The sequence below is a fragment of the Ochotona curzoniae genome, unplaced genomic scaffold (assembly GCF_017591425.1).
Source record: "Ochotona curzoniae isolate NIBS_2020 unplaced genomic scaffold, NIBS_Ocur_1.0 contig_2855, whole genome shotgun sequence".
In the NCBI taxonomy this organism is placed as follows: domain Eukaryota; kingdom Metazoa; phylum Chordata; class Mammalia; order Lagomorpha; family Ochotonidae; genus Ochotona; species Ochotona curzoniae.
In genome coordinates, this window is record NW_024465615.1 from 2,143,004 (window position 1) to 2,169,396 (window position 26,393).

Here is a 26,393-nt window from a genome sequence, read left to right on the forward strand (position 1 = left end):
GGGTTGGGCTCAGCGTAGCATTGCAGAGGGTAAACCTGGGGCCACTCCCCAGGCAGCATCTGTGGTGGCACCTCTCATCCTCTGCTCCACCGTGGCAGCAGGTGGTGTCCTAGGTTGTAGATCAGCAAACCAGAAAAGAGGCGTGTACACACACACGCCCAAGGTGGGATGAGTGGCGCCCATGGACCTACGAGAAAGAGCAGAACTGGCTCATTTAGCATCTCTTTTGACCCATCTGCTCTCCTCCAAGACAAGGGGAGGGGTGGAAATGGGGTTGGAGGGAGGAAGACAGAGCACCCCAGGGTCCAGTCCTGGGAAGACAAAGGGGGGCTGATGAAGTTACGGGGGTCATGACAGCCAGCAAGGGGTGGGCCAGTACATGCCATGCTCAGGACTCACCTGTCTGTCCTCAGGGACAGGACAGGCTAGGCCAGAGCTGCAGGACCTTTGCCAGGTTCCCTGCACCCTTGTTCCTTCCTGCAGTGGCCAGCACCCACTTGGGACCACTGGCAGGGCCCAAACTCTGTTGTAAGAAGGGTCTTGCCTTTGCACAGTGCTAGGGAGCCTTTGGCCCCTTCCAATTCCTGTTGGGAAGCAACGTCCTCAATTACAGCCAAGGCTACCTCCCGCTCCCACACATGGCGGACACCAGACAGCATTACCCAAAGCAGCCACTCTCCAACCCCCACACGAGCCAGGCAGTGATACCCACAACCACAGGCTTCTGTTCACCTGTGTCCCCCTTGCCCTGCCTGCTGCACCTGCTCACACAGCTACCCACTCCTCTCCCCTGCCAACCTCTGCTGGGTCACCAAGAGGGGCAGATGCTAAGATGCTGCTCGGCCACAGACTGGAGTGCCCCTGGCACCCAGACTGCTCAGCCAGAGACCAGCAGGTCACAGGGCCCAGGCTCCAAGGGTGCTTTATTGAACAAGACACAACGGCCAGAATGCATGGCCCACCTGTGATATGGTCATCCTGGGTGGCGTTGGTGGAAGGGCTACAAAAGACCCCTGAGGCCTTCCTGAAAACCTCCTCAGCGAGGGAAGGGTGTACTTTCAAGGCATCCCTACGCTCAAGCCCATGCTGCTGTAAGCCAGAACCAACCTTGATCATGAAACCCAGTGTTCTGTTGGGACAGACACAGGTGTGAGGGGCAGAAGAGAGGGCTGTCACAGTGTGAGGGGTGGGGACAGCCCCACTGATCCCCTCCCTTCTCTCCTTTCCCACCCCAACTCCTCTCAGGGAAGGCATCTCGGTTCAGCGTCCAGATGCCATCTGGCAGAGGCTGAAGCCTCGGTTCCAGGGTTCAGGCCCTCATTTACATCAAGTCTGGGGCGGGTGAGGCGGAGCAGCGCCCAGACACCTCAGGTAAGGTTCAAGGCTTCCCTCCTCTCTCTGGGACGTGAGCCACTCCACCTGTCTCCTCCAGAAGGTGTGTGCAGGCCGGACGGAAGAGGCCACCTGTGCCCAGCACTGGATCCTTATGGCAAGCATGTCGCTTGTTCATGCTTAAACGGCACTAAACGGACAGAGACAGAGGGGTCCGGTCGGGGTCCTGGTCCGCTAGGGGGCGGCCCGCTCCAGGGGCAGGTTGAGCTGGGGCCCTTCGGTGCGGGGCGCGTAGACGACCGCGGGTGCGGGAGCGTCCAGAGCGAAGGGCCCGGGACCCGGACTGGAGCGGTCAGAGGACGCGGCCGACATAGCGGGGCTCAGCTGCACGGCCGTGGTGTCCTGCGCCGTGCGCTCGCTGCTCTCCATCTCCAGCGCCACCCGCCCCAAGCGGCCACCGCCCTGGCCCGAATATCCCGCGGCTGCTGTTGCCGGGCGCGCCCGGGGCGCGGGGCCCCGGCGGCTACACACGCAGCAGGCAGCGAAGAAGCCCAGCGCCAGGGCGAGCAGCACCGGCCCCACGATGAGCGGCGCGTTGTGTCCGGGCAGGAAGGAGGTGAAGGCGCCCACCAGCGTCACGTTCACGCCCGCCAGCAGCACGCACAGACCGCAGGCGCAGCACAGCGCGGGTGATGGCAGGCCGGGCAGCCAGCCCTGAGTGCGGGCCTTGGGCGCCCGCGCCCGAGGCTCCGGGCGCTTCTTCTCAGCAGAAGACATCGGCCTACGCACTTCGGGCACACATCAAGCGGACCTCCAGCTGCTGGTCCACCAGGAGCGTCCCACAAGTTCACGGCAGTCCTGTGGACACACAGCAGAGGGAGGGGGTCAGTGGACGATTCAGCCTCCAGCCCAACGCTCACTTCTGTAGCTACGTTTTTGGCCAGCCCCCTGCCTCTGGTTCTGAGAGACAATAATTTAGTCTATATGGCACACAGTCCTTGGGGTCCTTTTTCCTGCCATCTTCTCTCCCTTTCCATTTTCTTTTGAGTTCCAGGTGGACGCAGCCCCTCCGCCTCCAGGTAACCTTGCTGGACTAAGTGAATAGCTCTAAACACTCTGCAACAGAGCTTATGAGATGAGACCCCACCCTCACCCCCACTCCACCTCCATCAGGAGTCCTAATGAGTGAGTAGGTGGCCACTCTTGGAATTTAGACAACTTCCTCCCCTAAGTGAAGGAGATTTGGCAATGAACTGGACCAGAACCTTCCTCGACCTGATGAAGAGACACGCTCAGAGCAGCCTAGCCATTCACCCAAGACTGCAGGCCAGGACCTAAGGGACTTGCTGTCTACACCAGGGACATGAATGCTCCTGAATGTCAGCTGAGGCCCTTGAGTGAGTGGCACTTGAGAGGGAGGCCCTCCTGATGGTTCAGGCAGCCAGTGGGGGCCGACAGTCTCCAGTGGGGCCCAGTTGGGCTGCAGCAGCCCCAAGCTCCCTGCGCCTTTTCTAGCCCGGGTGTGCTATTAGATTTCCACTGCTCACGATTCTACTGTGGACCCTGGACTCCAAGCCCGGCTATTGGATCCCAGAATTCCTCTCTGGGATTCTGTGGTTCTGGGACCTATGCTTGGAATGCTATGTTCTGCGCATGGATTCAAATGCAAGAGGAATGTCATCAGAGTCTAGCAACCCAAGACTGGTATTTGAGAAGTCCTTTCTATAACATGAGATTCCCCCAAAAGGGTGAGATCAGGGCTGATGAGTTGTGTCCAAATTGTGGAATGACAGCAGGTGAGAGTCCTGGGCAGGGGCTGAGACGGGGCAGAGTGTGCAGGGAGAGGCACCGGAGGCTGCCACCAGGACCAGAGGCCTCCACGCTGTGCTCGGTGTTGTGGGGCATCAACAGGAGGACGTGGTCATCACAGAATGCTTCCAGCCAAGCAAAGTGCTGAGAAGAGTGAGGACTCAGTACGGATGAGCCAGCTCCTCGTGGTTGTGGTTGACACAGAAGGCAAATGACACAGATGGCTCTGGGAGGCCCATCACACCGCTTTGGAAGCTGTCCGGTGGCCTACTGCCCCAGGGGAAGAATCCTCCTGAGTGTCCCAATCCACTCCCTCTGGGGTAACTACATAAAGGTGCAGCAACTGGGAGGTACAGCTCAGCTCCTTCACATGATGGAAACACACATAGGAACCCGCTTGGCTCAAGCAGGTCAGAGGGCCTGCAGGGTTGCCCCCCAGGCCTGTCCAGAGCTACCAACTCCAGGGTTCCTTTACCTGTCACATGCGGAGAGGTGAAACTCCAGCCAGAGCCATTTTGCTGCTATATCAAGCTGGAAGGGAGTTAGAGACCCCCAAATCCTAGCCAAGAGGTTGTCCATAGCACCCCCATGCCTTAGGAAGCTCCCCGTTTGCATGGAACACCTTGCTATCTGTAGCCTGTAGCTGACAGTTCAGCCAGAGAAGATACAGCCTCTGAAGGCACAGCTGCTCAGCCTGCATTTTCATGGCTGGAGGTGTCTGAGTCCAACAGCTGTCTCCAGACCTGTTAACAAGGGCCCTGAATGTATGTTTTACAGCCCAGAAAACTGGGGCCCAGAGAGGAAGCCAACTGGGGGCTTCAGGGACTGGAATAAATGCAAGTAAAGACAGCCTGTGACCCCAGTCAAAAAACAAAAGATACGATCCAGCATGCTCAGTCTGGCTTCATTTGAAAGAGAAGGATTTCATTCTCAGAGATTCTGGGAGACCCCCTTCAAAGCCCTGCTCCACCTAACACTGTGGACAGAGGCAGGGCCTTCCTTCCCGGTGGGAGGTGGGAGTTAAGGCTCAAGCTGAGGCTGCGGGCTGTGCCTCTGATGGAGGGGGGGCGGTAAGGGGAAGGGTTAGACCTTCTGCCTCAGCACAAATGATGCTAGACTCTAGGAAGAAGAGATTGGACAGGTTTGGGAGGCCCTAGGTGGCTGCACAGTCCCAGAATCTGCCATCTTCCCCCCTCCCCCATCTTAGGTCTCCCAGTTTTTCTGTGATGAACCCAGTTAGGTTTTTCTTTATGTTTCTCTGACTTGGGAATCCTGGTGCTTCTGAAGTCTGGATTGCCGTCTCCCATTGTTTTCTCTCTTCTGGAAACCCTAACTGCACTCAGGTTCCACATGGTGCCACATGTTTCTCACACTTGGTTCTGTATTCTCTAGTCTTCCCCATCTCTGGTTCATTCTAGATATTCTTCTACTGAATTGTCATTCAGTACCCTTGTCTTCCCTTCAACTATGTCTCCTCTTCGATTTCAGCTGTTACAACTTTTTGGTTCTAGAACTTCCACCCAGTTCTTTCCCATAGATTCTAACTTTCTGTGGCAAGACTTCTCCTTATTTATGTTCTTAAATATATTCTTAAATATATTTAAAGTTCATGGCTGAAAGCTCCAACAGGTGGGTCTACTATGGGTTCAGCCCTACTGTCTATTTCATTGTTCTCGGGTTTTGGTCATTCGGTCTTTTCTGGAAGATGAGTTTATTTTCTCTTGAATGCCCAGCACTGTATGAAAAACTTTAGCATGTGACGCTGGAAGCAATTCCTCTAGAAACGATTTCCTTTCTCTTGTGACCAGAGCCCTTAACCCACTCTGGGACTGTATGGTCTGGAAACTTTTGGCCTTTGTCTGTCTAACCAAAGACCCCTAAACTGTGGCCCTGTGGGCCACTCAGCTAAATGCTGGCAGAGACGCACAGGGCCCCTCCCTCTGAAGAATCATTTTGATTCCCTAGTGTCCTGGCCATACTGCCACCTATAAACTGGGAAATACCTTCAGGGAAAAGCTCAAACAAAACATTATTTTCCTTTTCTCTGAGAGGTTGGCCCACTTCAGTTCCTACTGCCTTTTTAGCTTTCCCATGCCTTTAAAAGATGCCCTAAATGGTCAATCCAGTTTCAAAAAATTACCCTCAAAGGTGACTTGGTCCAATATATGTTAGTTTACTTGTGACCAGGAACAGAACTTTACATGAGCACCGGAAATCCATACTTTCAGATGCATGCTTCACTGCTGAGCCAACCACAACACTCTACAGCAATACACGTACTTTTTTCCATTTGAATTTAAGCTTTCCTATAAGATCTGCATTTTATAGAAAGATGACTTCTTGAAACCACTGAATCATGGTGGTAGTAGTGCCAGGATTTGACACCTGACATGCCAGCCCCAAAGCCTGAGCTCTTGCTGGGGCTGAGTGCCGCAGTCCAAGCCCGGGATCTCCTCCAGGCCCTGCGGGTGATGCGTTGCTCTCACTCATGCTGACATTGCCCAGTCACCTACTCTAGATGGTGGAGTGAATTCCCTCAATCCCATGGTAAACTTGCTGGGCTTCCTCCACACCAACTCCTGCCCAGAGGCTGTGTTTCCTGGACTAATTGCCAATGAGTGATCCTTATCTGTTCCTGGGAGAACAGCTCCCAAGCACAGAGGAGCTAAGGGCATGGGGTTCTGGGTTTCTTCCTGAAGTCATTTCCTGACTGTTCATCTGGCATCTGGGCTCTGCAAGGGAAGTTACTGAGAGGGTTGCTGTGGCAATTCAGTTGTGTCATCACTTCCTTTGGCACACATGGCCTTCTTATCGCTGCAGGCACAGGGTTGGTGTTCTTGGTGATATGGTTCTTTGCCAAGCCCAACCCTCACGCCAGTGCCTAAGCAGGAGGGGAGGCCACTGCTGCAAATCCGGGATAGCTGGAATTGGCAGACATACTCCAAGCTGCTGCAGCTGTACAAATCTTTTGGATTAGTTCCTTCCACTGTGGATGGAGGAAACCAGGGCTTGGAGCAGGGGAGGTCATGGATAGGGTCAGTGGCCATGTCACACTGAAATCAGATCTTTTCCCACCTAGCTTGGGCCCTGAGCTGTCCATGATCCCTGGCCAAGCAGTTCACCCTCTGGCTACTCTGACTCTGGCTGGGAAGTCCTTGTGGTCTCTGGAAATTCAAGCTAGCAGGAGTCCTGGATGGTATAGACACCAGGGGCCAGCATTCAGACAACCAGGATTTAAAATTCTGTAAGGGCTAGGGCCCCTCTCTAGACCTCAGCTGTCTGAGTGTAAAGGGAGGTTATATCCTGGTTGTCATCCCCAAACAGAGCTCCGTCAACCTGCTGACCTGCCCTCACCTACCTTGTGAAGGCGACTAGAAATGCCCATAAATGCCTATCAAATGGTCTTACAAAGCAGTGCATTTCTCCATGGCCTGGCTGTACTTGTTCGTTACCACACTCTTTGCTTTGGACTGGAGACACATCATTTCCCTGACGGGTGACCTGCACAGCAGTGCCTGCTGAAGCGGGGAGCGGGGGGAGCTGTCACGTGGAGCAGCCCCTCTAGGTTAAGCCTCTCCTCTCTGTTAACACAGCTGGTCTTCACCCAGATCCGTGAACTTCCTACCCTTAGGTCCTAGCTAGGAAGCCTGGGCAGCGAAGTGAGGGGACCATTGCGGCTCAGCTGCTAACAGTGAAAGCCAGGTCTCCAACCCAGGGCACTCAGATGGAAAAGCATGTAGGGTGCTACACTGGAATTGCAGCTCACTGGAAGGTATGGGATGCTTTACCTACTCAACAATCTAGTCATGTAATCATTGTTATCCAAGTGGTCATCAACAAGCTGGGGGAGATGGAGGCAGGGGCTTCTGAGGGACAGGGTAGGGTATCCATCTGACGCTCCTTAAGGTCAGCCTGCACTCCCCCCTCTGTTCATGGGACACTTCTGTCATATGCCATCAGTTGCTGGACCAAGGCCCAAGAGCCTCTGGGAGAGAAGGCTGGGGTTCTGGTTCAGGCAGCAGCCAGCAGACCTGACCCTCTGCCTCCATGTGAGTCCAGGGCCTTCATTTGCCCAGGCTGGACAATTTACCCTTCACTATGAACAACTCAGTTGCCCTAGTCTTAGCCCTCCTGCTCCCACTCCCATGCCCAAGACCATGAACGGGTAGGTCAGCCCTCTCCCCTGGCACCCTTCCCTTCCCCTTGCCACTACTCCCTCACCCCCAGGAAACCTCCCACATCTCTGACTCATTGCTGGCTGGGACTTATTCACTATTGTGCAAGCTCTCAGCTTCTGCAAACTCCATGCTGTCTCCCCAGGGCCCAAGGGCTGCCATTCCTCTCACCCTAGCCAATCAATAGCTCCCCACCCCCATCTTCTCCAAGCAAGAGATAAGGTTTAGGAACGTAGCCAGAAGATGTGGCTTCCAGCTCGCTCCAGTGCCTGGCTCCTTACTTTATCAACCTCATTTGTGGGTGGATTTACATGCAGGTCTGCATTGACACAGAGCATGTGTGTGCACACACGTTCCCTTATACATTCCACAGGAAAGCTCCAGGCCAGCAGGCAGGCAGCTGGACAGGTGCAGCTGTGTCCCAATGCGGTGGGCGTGCAGGTTCCCAAATGGGACCCTCTGCTGGAGACTTCTTGCCTGGGTGCTGCGAGTAGAGGTGTGTGGCTTGAAGGAGGTACCCGGGAGAGTTGATGAGGGAACAGCAGCTCTGTTTCAACTGCTCTGAGGGGCCCACACAGAATATGGGTCCCTGGGACCAGCACCAGCAGGCACCTGCTTCTCTCTCATGTGTAGTCAGGTTCGCTATTAGCAGTATGGGAGATTGGTCTGGATGGCTTCTGCTGGCCTGGCTTCTGGCCCCCTGCGGCCCTGACACCCATCTCTGCTTTCATCCAGGCACAGGGGACCCCAGCTGCTCCGTTCTGGCCTGTCCTGGTGCTCGCAGACTTGCCTGCAGCCCCTAGCAGGGGCATATTTTGGCTGGACTTGAAGCTGCCTGGAACTAGCAGAGTGCTAGAGGGGACCACAGGCTGGCTGGGATGGAGTGGCACATCCTGTCTGCCTCCTTCTGGATCCTTGGTACTTAGCTCTGTTTTCCTCTCCAGCTCAAGACTCACCTCCCTAAGGATCTCCCACAGCCTGCTGCCCCCACAGCTCCCTGAATCTCATCTCCAAGCCCGGTTCCTTTCTGGCACCCTGGCTCAGGACCCCAGCACCTTCTTGCCACCCTGAACTGCTGTATCCCTGAGAATCCCCTGCTGCCTTGATACGGTGCCTGCTTGGGGCCAGACCTTGGGCTCAGTTGCTGTGGTTGGAGTGCAGCTGGTCCTCTGCCTAACTCCTGCTGGAGTCCACATGCCACTGGGGTGGTGTTGGAACGCAGGGCCTTAAGGGATGATCATCGTGTCTTTTTCATGGACTGAATCGGTTCTCTACATAGTGCAGGAGCTGTCTCTTGGGGGACCGGATCAGGTACCCCAAGGGTAGGTAGTGATAAAGTGAATCTGCCACAAGTGCTTGCCCTTCTGCTGCCCACCATGAGCCACAGCCCCATGAAGCCCTCACTGGAGGCTGAGTGGATGCCGGGGCCGGGTGAACTGTGCCTTCAGAACTGTGAACTCAACAAACGGCTTCCCTCGACAAATGAGCTGGTGCCCAGGATTCTGCCATGGTGGACTAGACACAAGGCCCTTTCTGAAGTGCGGAAACTCATGGCAGCCGTTCGGCTGTCCTCAGAGGGGGACACTACGGCCTTTCCTCTTTACAGATGGGAGAGGTTGAGTTACTTGCCCAAGGTCACAGATGTGGTGGTGGTGATGCACAGCAGGGTGGGAGTCAGACCCAGGCTAGAAGTCTCCTTACTCGGTATTTTTCACCAGAGCTCCATAGCAACGTTCACAGGCACTGGTCTTTGGCCTTGCGCAATCTCTGGAACTCCTCGCGTCTGTCAGGGTTTGCTCGTGTCTCTCTCCATGCCCCTGAGAAGCCACAAGGACTGACTTCAGCTCCTTCCTTGCAACCTAACATTGGCCCACAGCCTTCTGCTAAAGCTGTCCAGCACAGCCTCAACCTTGCATCAGCCCAGCCCTTGGCCACCCCAAGGCAAGCTCAGAAGGTGTAAGCAGCCACAGGTGGCCATACAGGCCCTCTGTGATCCCCATTTCTGGCATTATTCAGGCCCCCCAGGCTCCTGGGAAATCTGTGTCCGCCCCCATCGGAGTTCACCAACCCCTCTCATGGGACAGCATGCAACCAACACCATTCCACCATGCCCGTCTCCAGCTGACACTTTCTCATCTTCCTGACAGTACTGTCTATACCTGCATGTTATTTCCTGCTCAAGAATCTTCCACTCCAGTCGGGATTCCTGCCTCCTGATTCTGCCCTAGCCCCAGCTTCTCCAGCATCTCTCCCTCTCGCCCGACTCTGCTGCAGACAGCTGAGCTCACCCTGAGTGCGAAGCATGCTGCTCTCCAGGCCTTGGCCCCACCAGCCCTCGCTGGACCTCAGAGGGTGGTTCCTCTCTGCTTACCTCCTCCCCATCGCCCTGCTGCACACACCAGGAGAACCTGTGTCCAATTCTGCACACCCCAGTCCTCTGTGGAGGTCCAGGTTCATGTCTGTCTTATTCACTGCTGTCTCTCCAATGGCACCTGCTTCTCCTCAGGTGCCTGGTGGGCAGCAGGTAGCAGCAGTCAGTCCACTGAGGTCTCTGCCCGCCTTCCTGGCCTCATGGCTGCCTGGACTTTAAAGTGGCTCTCTGGCCTCTCTCTCCTTTTCCTCTTCACTTGGGTGGCAGGTGGACCTGGTTCCCTTACTAGGTAAGGGCAGGGAGCAGAGAAGGGGGTCCAGGCAGCCAGCCCATCCAAGCTGGTGTCCTCCCTTCTCCTCTGGCTTCCCCTCTTTTCCTACCTGTTTTCTTAAGACTGCAGCTCTGACCCCAAGTTCAGGGTTGCATGTTGTGTGGAGTCCTCCCCTCCCCATGTCTTCAAGCGGCCCCCTCCTCACGACCCTACCCCTCTAGCCTCCTCAACTCCCGTAGTTTTCATTTCACTTGCCTGAGCCGCTGCGAGGACACTCTGCTGCTCCCTGAGCCCGAGGCAGGGACAGGACGGATGCCCTCCACTCCCACCCCCGCGGCGCACAGCCCCCTTCTCCTGTCTGGCCGCCAGCCCGCAAACTTCGAGAGCCTGTGTGGGGGTGCTGGGTGCGGATCTGCACCCTCCAGCGCTGGCTGGGCGTGCGGCCAGGGACCTGGAGGGAGCCGCCGCGAGGGGCTCCCGCCCTTGCTGAGGGCCGAAGCGCGCAGTCCCGCTCGACTCCGGGTTGCAGCCCCCCGCGGAGGCGGCGGCAGCGCTGAGTGAGGCAGGACAGCGGGGGCGTGGACGGTTGCGCCAGAGCTGCAAGGGCTCAGCCACCTCCCGCCATCCCCGGGAGCATCAGCTGCCCCCAGCCCCCCTCCCCGAGCCCAGGGGAGCGGCGTTCCCACCAAGTACCTCCCCTTTGCTGTTGCAGCCGTCCTTTCGCCTGCCCGGTCTCCTGCCGGCTTCGGGGCTTGCGGTGGAACTCCCGGTCCATCCACTTCGTCTGCCCGCACTTTCCTGGAGCCCGCCACAGGTGTGGGAGCGCGGGGGCAGGCGTCTCTGCCGACGCCCCTTGCTCCCCCCTCCTGGAGGGGGCTGGAGCTGTGAGGGGGACTGGGAAATTCTTCCCGGGGTGAGGCTGATTCCCAGCACCCTAACTCTGCCCCCTGGAGGGATTGGCCCCGCATGCTGAGATGAGGGCAGGGAGGGCTGTGGGCCTCCGTTAGTGAAGGGCTGCGTGGGAGCGTGAGGGGCGGCCCTTCCCATCGAGAGGTGGGGGAAGCTCAGCTGGAAGAGAATCTCTTCCCACACCCCTCTCCGCTTTCCACCTCATTCACTGGCGTCTCCATTCATGAACCAGCCCAGGGCTCTGAGAGGGAGGATTCAGTGGGCTCTGTGTGCAGACCAGCTCAAGGCCTGCAGCGTCTGGTTCTGGTCCCCTGGGAGCTCTGGCAGCACTAAGGAAGTTTTACTCAGGGACCCCAGCTGCAGCCTGGCCAAGCAAGGCTACAACTCTTGGTTCACTGTGTTCCCAGCAGCTGGGCTGAGGCTGAATATAGCCACAAGCCAGGTGTGTGGACTCAGCTTTGGAAAGCCACTTTTTTCACTGAATCACCAAGTGCAGTGACACCACGCCCCTGCTGCTGTGGCTCCGAGGGCGAGCAAGTTGCCCTGAATGCTAGCACGCCACCCTTGCCAGCTTAGCCCAAGTTGCCCTGCTGGTACAGTAAGGGGGGGTGGTCACCTGTCTGCACCTGGACTAACCCCCTCCACCAGGGCAGGTAGGGTGGGGAGGTCAGGGCATGGTCAGGTCATGGAGGATGGAGCTCCAGGGAGCCCACAGCAGGGCAGGCAGGAACCCAAGGCTGCCAGACTCGCACCCAGCTTCAAGGCTTTTCTGACCCGTCACCCAGTTCTTCCCTAAGGGACACAGCTCCTGCCTCTTGGTGTATCTGTTTCTTAGTTTATTCCACACCCACCCCCAGCACCTCCAGGTGCCTGTCCCTGCTGAGCCTCAGGGGGACCCTAGCCCTGCCTTGGGGAGAGCAGTGCTGGGGAGGTTCATGATGGGGTAGGGGAAGGACCACTAATCCCACAGTTCAAGTCCCACACCTGCCTGCTCCCACCTTGTCCACCCTTTGGCTTCTCAGCAATGAGGGTTGAGGAAGAGCCCCCAGGCTAGGTTTAACTGATGATGATGGTGATGAGGAAGGAGAGGCAGGGAGTGGGCAGAGGGAGGTGGAGGGGGGCAGTTGAAGGTCATGGGGGTGGCTTTCTTAGGCGGGAGGAAGCCACGTCTGTGCAGCTGGCCAGTGTTGTACAACTGGCTGGCATTTGGCTCCTTTGTAGAGGTGTGGCATGACTTGGACCAGGAGCCCTGGAACCACAGCCTAGCTCAGGGCTTTCTGTGTGCAGCTCCTGTGGCAGCTCAACTCTACTCCCTGTGGGATGAAATGGGCTTTCCCAACAGCCTGATTGTCCGGTATCCACCTGTTGGCTCCTGTGTGCCTGGGTCCCTGGTCCTGCTCACAAGAGGGAGACAGCCAGGGCCAGTTGAAGGGACTGAAGTAGGAGTCAGGGAAGCCCAGGGACTGAAAATAGTCAAGTCAGGTGGCTTCCAGGAGGAGACATTGCACGGATCCTGAGAGAATGTGACTCTTGTCTACGGCCATACCACCCTGAATGCACCGGATCTTGTCTGATCTCAGAAGCTAAGCAGGGTCGGGCCTGGTTAGTACTTGGATGGGAGAATGGACTCTTCCTGGCATGACTTAGACTGCCCACTAAGCCAGGGTGAGGTCACACAGAGCAAGTATTCAATCCCAATGAATTGAAACCACCACCATTTATGGAGCACATGCTGTATACCTCTGCCTAGTGCTTGGGACTGGACAAGGGGTGTAGAGGGCCCCTGAGGCAGCGTTAGAGAGAAAGAATGAACTTTTCCAGGCAAATCTCACCCGTCTGGGGAAATCCAAAAGGTGGGAAACCATAATTTAGAATAGACCAAAGGGAGGCAGAGGGGCAATCTGGTACAAGAAAAGGCCATGGGGTTTGGAGTATTTACCAACCATGACCCTTTGGGTACTCAAAACCAGAGGTGGGGGCTCCAATTACTGACCCCTTCCATAAAGACAAATAAGGGGGAGCCAGCTCAAAATACCCGTACTGCAGACCATAGATGAGGGACCAGGATGTCACAGGCAAGGGATGAGAGAGAAAAAAGGAGATCGGTCTTGCAGGGACACCAACATGTGACCACAGGGGTGCTTTTGCTGCTTCACACAGGTAAACTGACTTTCGCTCTTGCGCTTTGCTTCAGGCTTTCCCCTTGGTTCTGTACTGAGCGATGTGTCCGTGTGCCAAGGGAACCTGCTGTCATCTTGACCAGCATGCCACAGGACTGACACCTGCATGCACAAGGAGGCAGCTTGCTGGGAAAGTGTGGATGAAGAGGGTAAATAGGCTGGGGCCAGGGGCCAGGCAGGGAGGGGTTTGTGATTCAGGAATTCTTTGAAGTGGGCATTTAACGTGAACTGTTCTTTTTTTTTTTTTAAGTTTTATTTATTTTTTTTGGAAAGTCAGGTTTATTGAGAAAAGGAGAGACAGAAAGAAAGATCTGTTTCTGTCTGCTGGTTCACTCCCCAAGTGACCACAATAGCTGGAGCTGAGCCAGTCTGAAGCCAGGAACCAGGAGTTTCTTCTGGGAATCCCACATAAGTGCAGGAACCCAAGGCTTTGGGCCATCCCCTATGGCTTTCCCAGGTCACAAGAGGGAGCTGTATGGGAAGCGGAGCAGCCAGGACATGAACTGGCATCCATATGGAATCCTAGCACGTGCAAGGTAAGGATTTGGTCACTGGGTCATCATGCTGGGCCTTAGAGACATTCTTTCTTTTTTTTTTTAATTTTAATTAATTTATTTGTTTGAAAGGCAGAGTCACAGGGAGAAAGAGACAGAGAGATCTTCGCTCCACTGATTCACTCTCCAAATGGCCGCAATGGGATGAGCCAGGGATGAGCCAGGCTGAGCCAGGAGCTTATTCTGTGTTTCCCACATAGGTGCAGGGGCCCTAGCCATTAGCAGGGAGCTGGATCATAAGTGGAACGGCCGGGGCTTGAAATGATTCCCATGTGGAATGACAGCCCCGGCAGGGGGAGGCACAGTTCTAATGGAACAGGGAGGCCTTAGGAATAGGACTGTGCTTCCTTGTGGGGCAGGAATGGGAGATCTGAGGAGTGGTGCTCACACCCAGAGGCTCAGCTTGAAGAGCATCTCTCCAGCCAGCTCCAGGCCCCCTTGGACACCTGTCACGGCAGGGTTGACCTGTTTGTGTCAGTCAATGTGTGAGGAGCTTTTCAAGGGTGTGTTGTCCCCATCTGACCCACCGATGCCCAGAGTGTGGCCCGGAAGATGCACCCCTGTCTGCTGGTGAGCTCTGGATGCCCAGGACCAGGTGGCAGGGCTGAGGGACACAGATACCCCGGTAGGTGGTATCTGTGGACCATGGATGGAGCCTTTGGTTCTGAGGAAAACAGCTCAGCAACTCCAGACAGGAGCAGAGCTGAGCTGCAGCTCAGAGAGAAAGGCCTCGGGGCAGCCTGGAAGAGGGGGCCCTGATCCCTTTGGTTCATGCCCTGTGCCCCACCCCATGCCCGAAGGATCCCTTCCGCAGAGACTTGGCTGGACGAATCCAGGTCAAATGTCTTCAGGGCCTGGTTCACCTTTGGCTTGGATCTTCCACCCTTAGCCCCAGTACCTACTGAGCTGGGGGCGGGGGGTGGCAACAGGCAGCCAGTGTGGCCAGGGCAGGCCAGGCCAGGCCAGGGCAGCATCTTAGCCCTCCTCGGTGCCCCGGGCCCCTGGCTTCAGCTTCTCCAGAGTCCTGCTCACAGTGGACAGGCTGCTGCGGGCTCCTGGGGAGAAAGCAGGGCTTCTGAGTACACAGGTTCTCATAGGGCTGGCAGGTGCCGAGGCACCCAGGGGACTTGGGGTAAGCGTGTCTGGTGATGCCCGGGTTGGGGGAGGGCATCGGAGGGGGGCAACTCCAACCCACCAAATGAGGACAGAGGTGAGGACAGCCAGGAGGTGACTGCCTGCTTGAGTTTGGGTCCCACCACTTTTTGATTGTCTGAGCTTGGCCCTGTGGCCGAATCTCAGTTAGCCTTATGTAAAACAGCACTGTTTTCATACTGAATTGGTGCAGGAACTGTGCCTGGAATGGTCTCCTTCTCTGGGGGTGGAGGTGGGCCTTGCCTCATTCCACCCCCAGGGGGTGCAGACGTGTGGGCAGGGGGCCATCGTTGCTCTGGAATTTTCCAGAGTGTTTGGGGTCAGGAAACAAGAAGGCACTGGGTTTCAGGTGTCAGCTGAGTCGGATTCCACAGTGGGAGGGGGCGGGACCCTGGGGGAGGGGCGGGACCTTGAGGAGCAGGTGGGGTGGGAACCTTGGCTCTCTGTCCTGGGGATGCCTCTCAAGGCTTCTCCCTGGGCTCCCTGCCACCACCCACCCATCACCCTCTCCCCTCCCCCCACCTGTTGTGCTCTGATTTGAGGAAGAATGGATTCTGGAATTTCTGGAACTTACCTTCCTTATTGCCGTTAGTGTCAGATCTCCCCTGTCCTTGGTCTGGCTCTGAGTTGGGGTGGACTCTCAGGTTCCCTGCCAAAAGAGATTATCCTAGGGCCCTGGATTACTGAGTGGTTCCCAGATCAAGCCCAGTTGGGAAGTCCATTCTGCTATCTGCCCTGCATTTCTGCTCCACTACCCTTCCTTTAGGTGACCCCCCAAATGAGCTTGGCCAATTGGGTGAGGCCTTAGAGAAAATGAAGGCTTGAAGGAGAAGATGGTAGATTCTTCTAAGGAGGCAGGAGTCCTGGCAGAGAACAGGACTATGAGAACCGACACAGGACTGATGGAGTTGGCAGCTTATGCTGGAGGGGGAGGTTGTTGAGATGAGGCACGGAGCTCTGGCTAGGTCCTGGGAGCTTAGGGAGGACAGGAAGGCTTTGGGGCAGGGCAGGGCTTGGGAGAGAGGAGGAATCTACCCAGAGACCCTGGAGGCTTTGGGGGAGATGGACCCCAAGGTTCTCAGAACCAGTTTAGGCCTCTCTGTGGCTGGCAGCAGGCCATATCTGCTGCCCGGTAGTCATGGCAACGCCTGCACCACACACACAGCCAGGAGCAGTCTCCCATGTGGGCTGGGCTCAGCCACATGGGGGGTGGGAGGTGCAGACTCACACCCAAAGGGTCTCTCCCAGGCCTAGGATAAGGGGTCTGCTGGGGGGTGGGGAAAGGACTCACCCATGGCAGGCAAGAAGTGGTCCAGGTTGAGCCGGGCCTTCAGAAAGGGGTAGGCCAAGATAAGTAGCCCTGGGAAAACACAGAGGGGTCTGTGCTGGGGAGGATGCCTGCCTGGGGGCATTGGAGTGCCCTGCACGTGTGTGGGAGCTCAGGTGTGCAGGATGCAGAGGGACCCAGGACCTTGCTCCATCCTACCCAGGGAGCCTTTAGCTTGGCTTCCTTCCTTCATTCTGCTGGCTGGACATGGACCTGGTTGACAGTGTTGCCACCATGTCAACCTGCTTAACCAGTTAGACCTGGGGAAAGGGAGGCAGCAAAGCAGGCTCGGCCCAGCCACTCCCATCTCCTTCCAGACCTGCTGTCTGAGCCAGAAATCAGAGCTCTGCAGCCACTTGGAGGACCCCAGCCTGCAGGCCCTTCAGCATAACTGTGGGGACTATGGTTTGCCAGCCAGCTAGACAGGCAGACAGAAATGCAGCAGAGACACCCAGGAAAGCAAAGAAAGTACTTTGCTTGGGCCTGAGTCTGTCTGGCCTCAAAGAGGGTGCTTAGGAACTGTATTATTCTTAGCCTGTCCTATACTGACCCACTCCAGACAGGCTGATGCATCCGCCATGCACCCAAGAGCTGGAACTCCAGGCTGGAGAACCTGATGGGGGCATCCCGAGAGAAGGGTGAATCTCCCCTTCTGGGAGGAAGCCCAGACTGACTGACCTGCTCACCACCCTCTTTCCATTCCCCCCAGCCCATTTCCTGCTGACTTGAGTCCTCCCCTGCATTTCCTGTTCACCTGCTCCCTGCAGAGAATCTGCCCTACCCCAGACCAGCCCTGCACTCACTCACCCAACCCAGCGGCACCGATAAAGACACCGCCCATGGCAGCCGCTGCCTTAGACACAGACACACCGATGATGATGCTGCCGGCCACCAGGCTGAGGGCCACGCAGGCCAGCTGCAGGCAGCGGAAGTCTCTGCTGCTGATGGGGATGTCCATGCAGCCCCTGGCGGGTGGGGTTTGTCCTCAGGAGGGTTCTGGAGGTTTCTGTCTTCTCCGATGTCTCCTTGCTGGAGCTCCAAGTGATCCTTGGGTTGACCGATATATAACCTTGTGCCACAGCTCTCTAGGGTCTCCCAGCCCCACCCTGACATGAGAGTTCTACCAGGGTGCTCCTAAAGGTCCCTGAACTCGATGGCTCATGGCATTTCTGCCCAGGCCCCCATTTCTGTTTTGGCTGCCAGGGTTCCAGGGAACTGGGCCTGACCATGGGGTGCTCCACACTAACAGCCTGAACCCTGGAGAGAACAACCTGGCTCGGCTGCTGGGGCACCTGCCTAACTTCTGCCTATTAAAGTTTAAAGCCACGGGGGTGGGGTATAGGGAGCTGGCCCCAGGTACTCAGGTTCCTCAGAGGCAGGCTGTGGGCAGCTGCTGAGTTATTCATGAGCTTGCAATGCGAGTGGCTGCCTGGGTCCCCAAGGTCCCCTGGGTTGTCAACCCACCTTTCATAACTGGCTCTCAAGGCGTCACTGGGGACTCGGGGGTGTGAAGAGAACCCATGGGGTCCACCATCAGGGCCTACTCTGGCCTGGGCGTGTGTCTGCTGGGGTCTCAGAACTGGAACATGGGGAGACAAAGACAAGGCTCATGAGACAGAAAGTGGAATCTGCTGCCTGCCCCTGCCCTCTGGGCTCTGTTGCAGAGCTGAGGGGCCCTAGTTCGTGGTTTGATTACAGGTGCCTCCTTCTCCTCAGGGGCCTTGATACTCACGTGCATTTGGACTGCTAGGGGCGTCAGAAGGTGAGGCCCCCAGCAGGCTTGTGAGTCCTGGTTAGGAGCTGATGGGGTATTGGTTCTGGACTGGGGTACAGAAGAGGAGGTAGGGGTGGGGTGAGGCTGCAGGCTGGAGAACAAGAAGCCTCCTGACCTGGGCACCTCTTTCACAACCTGACTGACCCACCAGGCAGACACAGAGAGTGGTTGCCCAGCCCAGCTTGAGCCCTGACCTTGGCCTTGGCCTTCAGTTTGAACTGCAGTTTCTGGTAGCAGTGCATAGGAACCTGCTCAATCTCAGAACATGGCGCTGACCATGGTCCTTACCTGGGCACAGCTGCTGCAGTCCTATCACCCTGCTTTGATCCCACTCTCCATCACCTTTCTCTGGCCCCTCTGCACCTGCAGTGTGACCTAGCCAGGTTCAAGGTTTCCCTCCTTGTCCTATGCTCCCTGCTCCCAGTGTGTGACTGATGCTCCTCATTCTCAGGCTTTGCACAGCCTGTTCAACTACACGAATGCTTCCTGACCCGACAGTGTCTCGCAAGCCAGCACCTACATTTGTCCTGTCCTGTCCTGCAGACTGTGAACTCTCAGAGGCACGGTCAGGGAGCGAGCCTAAAAGGCCATGGCTGGAGATGATCTGGGTTGGGTTTCTGGATAGGAGTGCAACATCAGAGGGCGTGGGCATAAGCGGGCTGTGGGTGCAAGGGAACCCTTGTGTTCCATAAGGAGCTTTCCTGAGGTGTGGAGTGGGGGCCTGAGAGGGCCTCAAGGAGCATCAGAGCAGCTTTAGCTGAGGGTAGGCTGATCCACAGAGTCGGAGAGCTGGAGTGGCCACAGAACAGGTAGGCTTCTGGGTCATTTTTTGGCCACCATAAAGAGGAAGAGCCTGGAGGGTGAGCCACTACAGGTCACCTGGGAGAGCCTGGGTTTGAGTCCTGGTTCCTCACTCAAGCGTCCTGCTATTATGTACCCAAAGGAGGCAGAAGATGGTGGCTCAAGGGGGTAGGGTCTCTATAGCAACCCACATGGAAGATGGGGATGGAATTCCTGCTGTTTAGCTTTGGCCTTGGCCATTACGAGCACTTGGGGAACGAACCAGCAGATGGGAGCTCTCATACTCTCAAATAAATAAATAAATGAATGAAAAGTAAGCAGCAGCAACAGAAGCCTCTAGTGTTCCCCAGCCGCAACTGTTGCCACCAACACCCCCGGTGTCTGCTGGCAGGATGAAGTGTGATGATTCTAATTAGACATCAGATGACAGCCCCTGTTCCTACCACACATAACGAATCCCCAATGATGAGTTTAAGCAGGAATCATCAAAATAATTGTCCATGAAAGCAAGTACCTGACAGGCTGTGTTTGGGAATCTGAACTCTCCCTTCCCACTCGTGTCTGTTCTCCCCGATTCCCATGCTGGACTGGGCAGGGTCTGTGCCTGGCTGAGGTGACTGGACCATGCCACCCACAAGGTAGAGCTCCTGGGCCAGGCTCCCACAGTGCTCTGTGACACCTGGGACCCTCGGGCTGCCTGGGTATGGGGCTGGGTGGCAGAGGCTGCTGTCAGTGGGGAAAACAGAATCGCAGGTTGCTGAGCAGTTCCAGAAGTAGAGTTCATGGACAGGGGATGTCCCTTAATGCACAGAGCGAGCAGAACATTGGGAGGAGGGCTGCAGGAAGTCACCCTCAGTAACAAGATGACAGAGCTCTCCCAGCTCTGAGCTAGAACAGATGGGGAACCTGAGACCTGGGGAGACAGAGGACCCAGATTCCTGGCCGGCTGGGTTATCCTTTGTTTGTCTATGCCTCTGGGTTTCTAGGTTGTCTTATCTGAATAGCCAGGAATTGGTAACCCCACCCTCTGAGGGAGACTCTTTCTTCCAAAGATTAAACCAGGAACCGAGTCTTCCCTTCCCAAAGGCTCTGCAGTCAGTTGTGCTGCCTGCTGCTCCACTGATCGCGCACCTGGAGAGTCAGCCTTGCAGCGCCAGCTCACACAGGCTCACTCGTCCCTGAAAAGATCTGCTTGTCCTTGGGCCATGTGCGTGGGACAGTAGGCAGATGAATTCACAGAGCCTGTCTGCGGGAGGGGCATGACACTGCCCCACTGGTTCCCGATTGCTCACCAGCATCTGAGCCCCCTGGAGAAGCTGGGGGCTCCCCTGGGACCTCAGGGGTCAGGGTGTTGCCCAGCCATGGGTGCAACATTGAGGTCCCCCACCAAATCTCTTCTTTGTCTTCTACAAAGCAAGGGCTGGAGGGTGCCAAATCCAAGTGAGGGGTTGGGGGTGGGGAGGCAGAGTGGGTGAAAAGGCCCCAGCCGGTTTGCTTGTTTATTTTCCTTGAGGGGTGAGAACCCTGGAAAAGAGCATGATTAATTTGCTGATCCCCTGGGGGACGGGCAGTTTTCTTGGACTGTTCAGAAGCTGAAGTCAGAGAAGTGGCTTCCAAGGCAACTGCTGCCATGGCAACGAGAGTGCCAGCCTTGGACGGGGGTACCTTGTTCCTTGCCCTCCCCTCCCCGACCTGAAGCAGCTGAACTGGTTGGCATGGGACATGGAACTGGTGAGGGACAGTTGGTCAGGAAGGAGGGACAAAAACTAGATGACCCCTGTGCCCAGACAGCCTCGGCTGGGAGTCCTCAGGGTGTGATGTCAGCACTGGGGGCAGGCCAGGCTCTGCCAGCTGCAGCTAAGGAAGAAGCATGAGGCCTGAGGCACTGCAGCTGGCTGGAACCAGCCCTTGCTAAGGCCCATCCAGTATGAACTGGGGTGTAGGCTGGGCACCAGTTTCTACCACTGCAACTCTCAGGCCTGCAAATGGCCCTGCAACCTAGGACCAGCCCCGTGCCTCTGCCAAGGAGCTCTACCCTCCAAGGATGACCAGGTGAACAGTGACACAGGCAGGACTAGTTCTGTTCCCACCCTCCTGTTCCCACCCTCAGACCTTCCTCTGGCACCCCAAGAGAACAGGAGCACCAGCCCAGGAGGGGGTCCAAAGAGGCAGGTCTTCCAAGGCCTCTGGGATAGGGCTCCAGCAGCTGGAGGAAAGAGAGCTCCTTTTCCTGTCCCCTGAGCCATGTGTTGATGAACCCTGCCCCAGGAGTCAGCAGCGAGGACAGCAGCCACAGCCCACACAGACTCGGTGTGCCTGGACTGCTCTGAATACCCGGCCACATCCCAGTGTTCACAGCAGCACCACACACCGAGCACCATAATCTGCATTTACAGCTGAGCACTTTCACAGACAATCCTGCTGGAGGTCCAGACGTGAACCCAGGCAGTGTGGATCTGGGTCCCAAGCCTCTAGACAGAACTCCAGTCCCACCCATCCTAACAGCCCTGGGGCAAACCATTTCTCCTTTCTCTGCTTGATTCTGCATGTTCAATGGGGGTAACATGACAGCATCAACCTCATGTGTATTGCTAGGACTGAACCACCTAGGGCGGTAAAACCAAGTTAGACACAGTAGCCTCTAAGAGCCATGGAAGATGGGAGGGGCTCTGTCAGGGGCACCAGGGTCAGGGTGGTGGCAGTGTGGGAGGGGCCAACTTGAGCACAGGTGCTAAAGCAGGAAAGGATGGAGAGGCAGAGGGTTTGCTTGATCCAGAAAAGCTCTAGAAGTCACACTCCCGCTGAGCTAGCCCAGAGGAGGGCTGCCTAGGTTGGGGCTGGGATGCAGGGAGAGAACTCATCATTCAGAGCTGCGTCCCAGCAGCGAGGTGCCTTTGAGCTCAAAGGCACAGGTGGTTCAGGCCTCACTTCAGGTAAGGATGAGGTTTTAACAGTCACCTCAGAGGAAAGGCCATCACCAGAAGGAATGTCATCAGCAAGGAATGGGTACTCACAGACAGACCATTGGGTGGTGGAGCCCACCTCTTGGGCCTGGAATAGAGAACCCCTAACTGTGGCTCCCCTGGAAGAAAGCCCTCATAGACATCCCCAGCTACTCCCCTAATGCTCACCTTGCTCTTATTACCTCTCTGGGGACCTACTCCCATTCGGGCCCTCTCCAGGAGGCTCTGGGGCTCACTGGGATGATGCTGGGGATATACTGGAGGGCTGGTGGGACAAGCTCAGTAGCAGGCACTTAGGTGGCCTGCTTGGGACAGGAACAGTACAGGCTCCTCTGGGCAAGCACTCTGTTAGGGCTGTGTTGAGTTTGCTCTAATTCCTCTTGAAGTCCCTGCACATGGGAGAAGTGACTGCTAAATGTGTGAAGAATTCCATCTCCTCAGGGAAGCGAAGTCTCCCTCCTCTTGCAGAATTATGCTGAGGGATCTGGACAAGTGGCACTCTCTCTTAGCCTGGCCAGACTCAGCCTCAGTCCTGGGTGAAGAGAAGGCCACAAGTGTACCACAGCTTGGATTTAAAACAATTTTATTAAAACAAGCACAATGCACAGTGGCACCATGGTGTTATGTGCACAAGTAACACACACAGGTCTGCTTTCTTGCCATCGAGCAACAGCTTGGCCTGCAAGACCACACTCCACCTGCTGTCCTCAGAGCCAGACCTGAGGGCATGGTGGCAGTACCTGCCCTCGGCCTCCAATTGGCTCATCAGAGGAACAGCTTAAAAGCAATTGTCTAAAAGAGCGCAGCCAGTTAAAACCTGACCTGGCAACACCCACAGCTTGTCGTGGGAGCTTGGAATCCCATCTCGGCTAGAGGAACATGGTTAAAAGTTTTTGTTTTTTTTAAAAAAAGATAAAATAATACTGATGGTAGCAGCAATCCCCAACAAGGAAGAAGATGACAAATGGGGGCACATCTTGGTCACGGCAAAGAAAGATTATATGATTCTCTGTGCTGCAGACCAGAAAACCATGCCGGCTGCCTGGATGTGGAAAGCTCTCCCTTCTCTTCTCTGAAATAAGGGCACAGATTTGCTGGGGCAGGGGAGATGACAGGCAGGGAGGACACATGAAGGTGGAAGGACAGCTGGAGAAGGGAAGGACTGCCTCTTGGCCAACTCCTGAAGGCTGCAGCCTGGGCAGCCGGCTACGGGGAGTCCAAATTCCAGGGAGTCCAGATGCCCCTGGCATGGGGCCCAGTGCTGTCCTCCTCTGCTGGCCACGGGTGATTATGCAAAGTGACAAGTGACTGGCTCCCTTTTCAAAAGCAACCCTTTCCAAAAGAGATTTCTACTCTGGGCCCCGGAAGAGAGGGTGGGGATAAGAAACCCTGGTTGCTGAGTTGAGCCCCCTGCCTGCTCAGGGACTTCCAGGGAGAGGGGGTGGCTAAGCCCCTGCCAGGTGTGTTGGCACTGCTCAGAGGGCTGTGGGTGGTGGGCAGGGTTCTTGAGTGTCACAGCGGCCGGCCTGGGCCAAGGCCCGTCGGCGAGCCAGGCGTGACTTGGACGGAGGGGACAGCTTCACAGAGCACAGGCGCTCAGCCAGCGCCTCCTGCTCCTCGGCCTGCTGGCTCTCCTCATGTTGGGATAGCTGGCGGTTAAGGGCGATGGCTTCTGCTGCAAAGAGCGTCAGGTCCATGGTGCTGCTGTTCCTGCTCGGGCAGGGAAGGCGATGGTTAGAAGCTGGCCCCTGGGTCAGCAGGCCAGGTCCTGGTGTGCCATTTGCCCCAGGCTCTGTGATTCCACACCCCCATCAGGTTTTCCTGAGCTGTTATGAGCTGCTCTCTCTAAAGCAGTGCTTGCCAGGGTTTGCATCTTGTCATTGAGACAGGAACAGCCTCTGGACGGGGTTTGAACAGCCCCTTTTCCTCTGTGCTCCCGCCTGGCTGCTGCAGCAGAGGCAGGGCACAGGGCACTGAGCTCAGTCCACTTATCTCGCAGAGCAGAGGCTGGGGCTCTTTCTGTCTGGGTCCCCAGCATGAGATGTGTAATTTGACTTTGGCAGATAAATCTTCTGAAGGGATCTGAGGCCTGGGGCCTGAAGGCAGCTTCAAGGAAATGGAACTCCACCGGGCAACAGCATTCTGGGTTGAATGGCTGGATATTACGGAGGTATAAGACTTTTTCATGTTCTTCCTCAAAACTGGTTGTGAGGCCAGCTCCCACGAGGGTTGTCCTACAGTACCAGCTGCTGCCCTTTGCTTATTTGGGACCTTGTCTAGCTGTTAAAGGTCTCTGGAGTCAGTGCTGGTGCAGTGGTTCAACTGCGTAAATCCTCCATCAAGTGCCAGCATCCCTGTATGGAAGCTGATTTGTGTCCCAGCTGCTCCACTTTCAACCTAGCTCCCTGCTTGTGGCCTGGGAAAGTAGTGGAGGATGGTCTAAGGCCTTGGGACCCTGCACCCAAGTAGAAGACTTAGAAGAAATTCCTGGTTCCTGGCTAATTGGCTCAGCTCTGGCCATTTGGGGAGTGAACCACTTTCTCTCTCCTTATAAATCTTTAAAACAACACAAATGACAAAATAAAAGCTATAGTGGCTGAGGTGCTGCAACTTGCCACACCAAAATCACATACTGGAGCGCCAATTAAAGTTCTAGCTGTTCTACTTCTGGTCCAGTTCCCTGCTCATGTGCCTGTGAAGGTGGCAGAAGATGGTCCAAGTATTTGGGTCCCCGTTACCCACGTTTGCAGACCCAGCATTTCTGGCTCCTGGTTTCAGGCTGGCTCAGACTTCACTGTTGTGGCCACCTGGGAAGTGAACCAGTGGCCAGAGGACCTGTTCCTCTCTTGGTGATGCATGTTAACTTAGATTCCCCAGTTTTCTCATCTGCAGAATGGGAGTGGCAGGAACCCTCTCTTTGACTTTGTGGTGAAGATTACAGATGTGACATATATGAAGCCCTTAGTACCATGTTTGGCATGTGGTAGGTTTTGCTACATGGGGGCCACTACTGTCACTGTCTGGTGGCTTTTGAGTCCTGTTACTTTCACCTCTGAGAGAGCAGAAGGATGCCATGGTGTGCATAACCCACTGGGGAGGCCTGTCTTGGACTGTGAATGGTGCTTTCCGGTTTGCATTCCAGTGCGATGGCAAACAACCTGGGGAATAGCCATGGGGCTGGAGGACAGAGGAAGCAGAGGAGAGGGAGAGGGGAACACAGCCATGGAGGAGAGGAAAGGGGGAGAGGGATGAGGGGAAGTGGTGAGAAGGGAGCCCCTTCGGGGAAGGATACCTGAGCCTGGAGACGGCTGAGAGCTTGGGGGCTGGGGGGTACTGGAGGCATTTACCTCTGGAGGACTTGCGGCGTGGGGAGTCCTCTTTCTGGAGCTTGCTAGAACAGGAAGGACAGATGTGTGTGAGTAAGCACTGCTGCTCCTTCCTGGAACTGCCCTGTCCCAAGTCAGCACTGAGAGGGTGGCTTGCCACAGGCGCTGGGCTGTGCTTGCCTGCAGGGTCAGTCCTTGCAAGGAGGGAGCCAGGCAGGTACAGCCTGCAGTCATTGCTCCCTGCTTTGCACCGTTGCCTGGACAGCCCCTCTCCCTCAGCCTGGCTGGCCTCAGCATCCTCCCAGACCCAGTTCAAAGCAACCTTCCTGCTTCTCGGGTACCCCAGACCAGAGCACTTGGATAAGCACTCATTATACTTCATTCTTGTCTGCTTCTTTCCACTAAATCAAAGGCATGTAGTCTGTATTCACTCTTGGGGGCACTGGGGATTAGCCACATAGTAACTTTTAGACTAGGCCCCTGTCTATAACTTGGACCTGTGACACTGGCCTTCTCCCTATGGTAAGTCTACCAAGTCTGCCTAGGGCCTGTGGAAGCCACAGTAGGGCCTGGCAGGCCTGTGGAGGGGCAGAGGTCAGCTTTGGCTATCAGCCAAGGAATTGCTAAAACAATATGCTTTCTGGTGAAGATTCAGTTCCTGAGCTGCGTGAGGTCACCATTTGCCCTATGGGCTACTGCATCCAGACTCCTGCACTCCCACTGTGGCTCCACAGGATAGCAAGAATTTGCTTGTTCCTAGCCCTCTCAGCTCATGGCAATTTTGTAGACAGGGATGGTACTACAGGCCCGGATGACACTGATAGGCTGCTTCCTGGGCCAGGGAGCCTCTGCCAATAGTGGGATGCTGCAGAGGTGCAGTGAGTGGCCAAGGTTAGAGCCACATGCATAGAGGGCTCAGCAGCAACCAAGGCAGGGGTTAACTCATTCCACATGCACAAGGATTGCAGCCTGGGTGCCCTCCGTCCTTTGTGGCTGTGCCACCGGGCAGGGGAGGTGGTGTGACTCCCCTCCCTGGAACCACTTACCCCCTGCACCCATGGGTGTTGCAGAACTTGGGCAGCGCTGAGTCTCTGCTTGGCATCCCGCACTAGGAGCTTGGAGATGAGGTCTTTGGCCTCGCTGGAGATGTGTGCCCAGTCCTTGTCTGGAAACTCGTACTTGCCTTCCTGGATGCTCTCAAACAGCTTGTTCTGGGAAAAGAGGGTTCCTCCTGAGGCCACACTGGCCAAGAGACAGGCAAGATGTGCTACCCCAGCTCCCAGTGGCGTCAGCTACAGCTCAGGGCTCATCCCTGACTTTCTACTCTCCCCCGTCATCAGAGTTCCAGGGTGGCTACGCTGCTTGGCAGGCAGGCTGGGTGAGGTGTGGGGAGGTCCCTTGCAGACCAGAGCCCAATCCCCTGATCTTGTGTGAAGGGACCTTGGTGAC

General features: G+C 56.1%; 3 protein-coding genes across 8 annotated transcripts in view; all 3 read right to left on the reverse strand.

Annotated features, from left to right (window-relative positions):
- Positions 1-1,385: 1,385 nt before the first annotated feature.
- Positions 1,386-2,109, reverse strand: TMEM275 (transmembrane protein 275). Its single transcript, XM_040977816.1, has one exon. The coding sequence runs from the start codon at positions 2,107-2,109 to the stop codon at positions 1,567-1,569; it is 543 nt and encodes a 180-aa protein (XP_040833750.1). The 3' UTR covers positions 1,386-1,566.
- Positions 2,110-13,497: 11,388 nt separating this feature from the next.
- Positions 13,498-26,393, reverse strand: part of MKNK1 (MAPK interacting serine/threonine kinase 1) — a 53,553-nt gene continuing 40,657 nt past the window's right edge. For 2 of the 5 annotated variants that reach the window (XM_040977795.1, XM_040977794.1), the window contains exons 10-12: positions 25,991-26,155; positions 24,966-25,009; positions 22,185-23,328 (exon numbers count right to left, since the gene is read on the reverse strand). In XM_040977795.1, coding sequence (XP_040833729.1) covers positions 23,094-23,328; positions 24,966-25,009; positions 25,991-26,155 — 444 coding nt within the window. In that variant the 3' untranslated portion in view covers positions 22,185-23,093. Of the gene's footprint in view, positions 13,519-22,184; positions 23,329-24,910; positions 25,010-25,990; positions 26,156-26,393 lie in introns of those variants that run through there. The other 3 variants (XM_040977796.1, XR_005883604.1, XM_040977797.1) reach the window with 3 other exon arrangements.
- KNCN (kinocilin) lies at positions 13,973-17,442 on the reverse strand. 2 transcript variants are annotated; one of them, XM_040977799.1, is made up of 4 exons: positions 16,888-17,442; positions 16,045-16,113; positions 15,328-15,402; positions 13,973-14,656 (listed from the first exon to the last, which is right to left on the reverse strand). In XM_040977799.1, the coding sequence occupies exons 1-4, from the start codon at positions 17,036-17,038 to the stop codon at positions 14,577-14,579; spliced, it is 375 nt and encodes a 124-aa protein (XP_040833733.1). In that variant the 5' UTR covers positions 17,039-17,442; the 3' UTR covers positions 13,973-14,576. The 2 variants fall into 2 exon arrangements, with proteins under 2 accessions (XP_040833733.1, XP_040833734.1); XM_040977800.1 differs by lacking the exon at positions 16,045-16,113.

What these genes read in the sequence shown, in the direction of transcription:
- TMEM275 (XM_040977816.1), bottom strand. Translation starts at nt 2,109, where the DNA reads ATGTCTTCTGCTGAGAAGAAGCGCCCGGAGCCTCGGGCGCGGGCGCCC.
- KNCN (XM_040977799.1), bottom strand. Translation starts at nt 17,038, where the DNA reads ATGGACATCCCCATCAGCAGCAGAGACTTCCGCTGCCTGCAGCTGGCC. An exon ending in TATCGGTGCCGCTGGGTTGG is followed by an intron (nt 16,114 to 16,887) that starts GTGAGTGAGTGC and finishes GTGTTTTCCCAG; the next exon opens with GGCTACTTATCTTGGCCTAC. An exon ending in CCACTTCTTGCCTGCCATGG is followed by an intron (nt 15,403 to 16,044) that starts GTGAGTCCTTTC and finishes CTCTTTTGGCAG; the next exon opens with GGAACCTGAGAGTCCACCCC.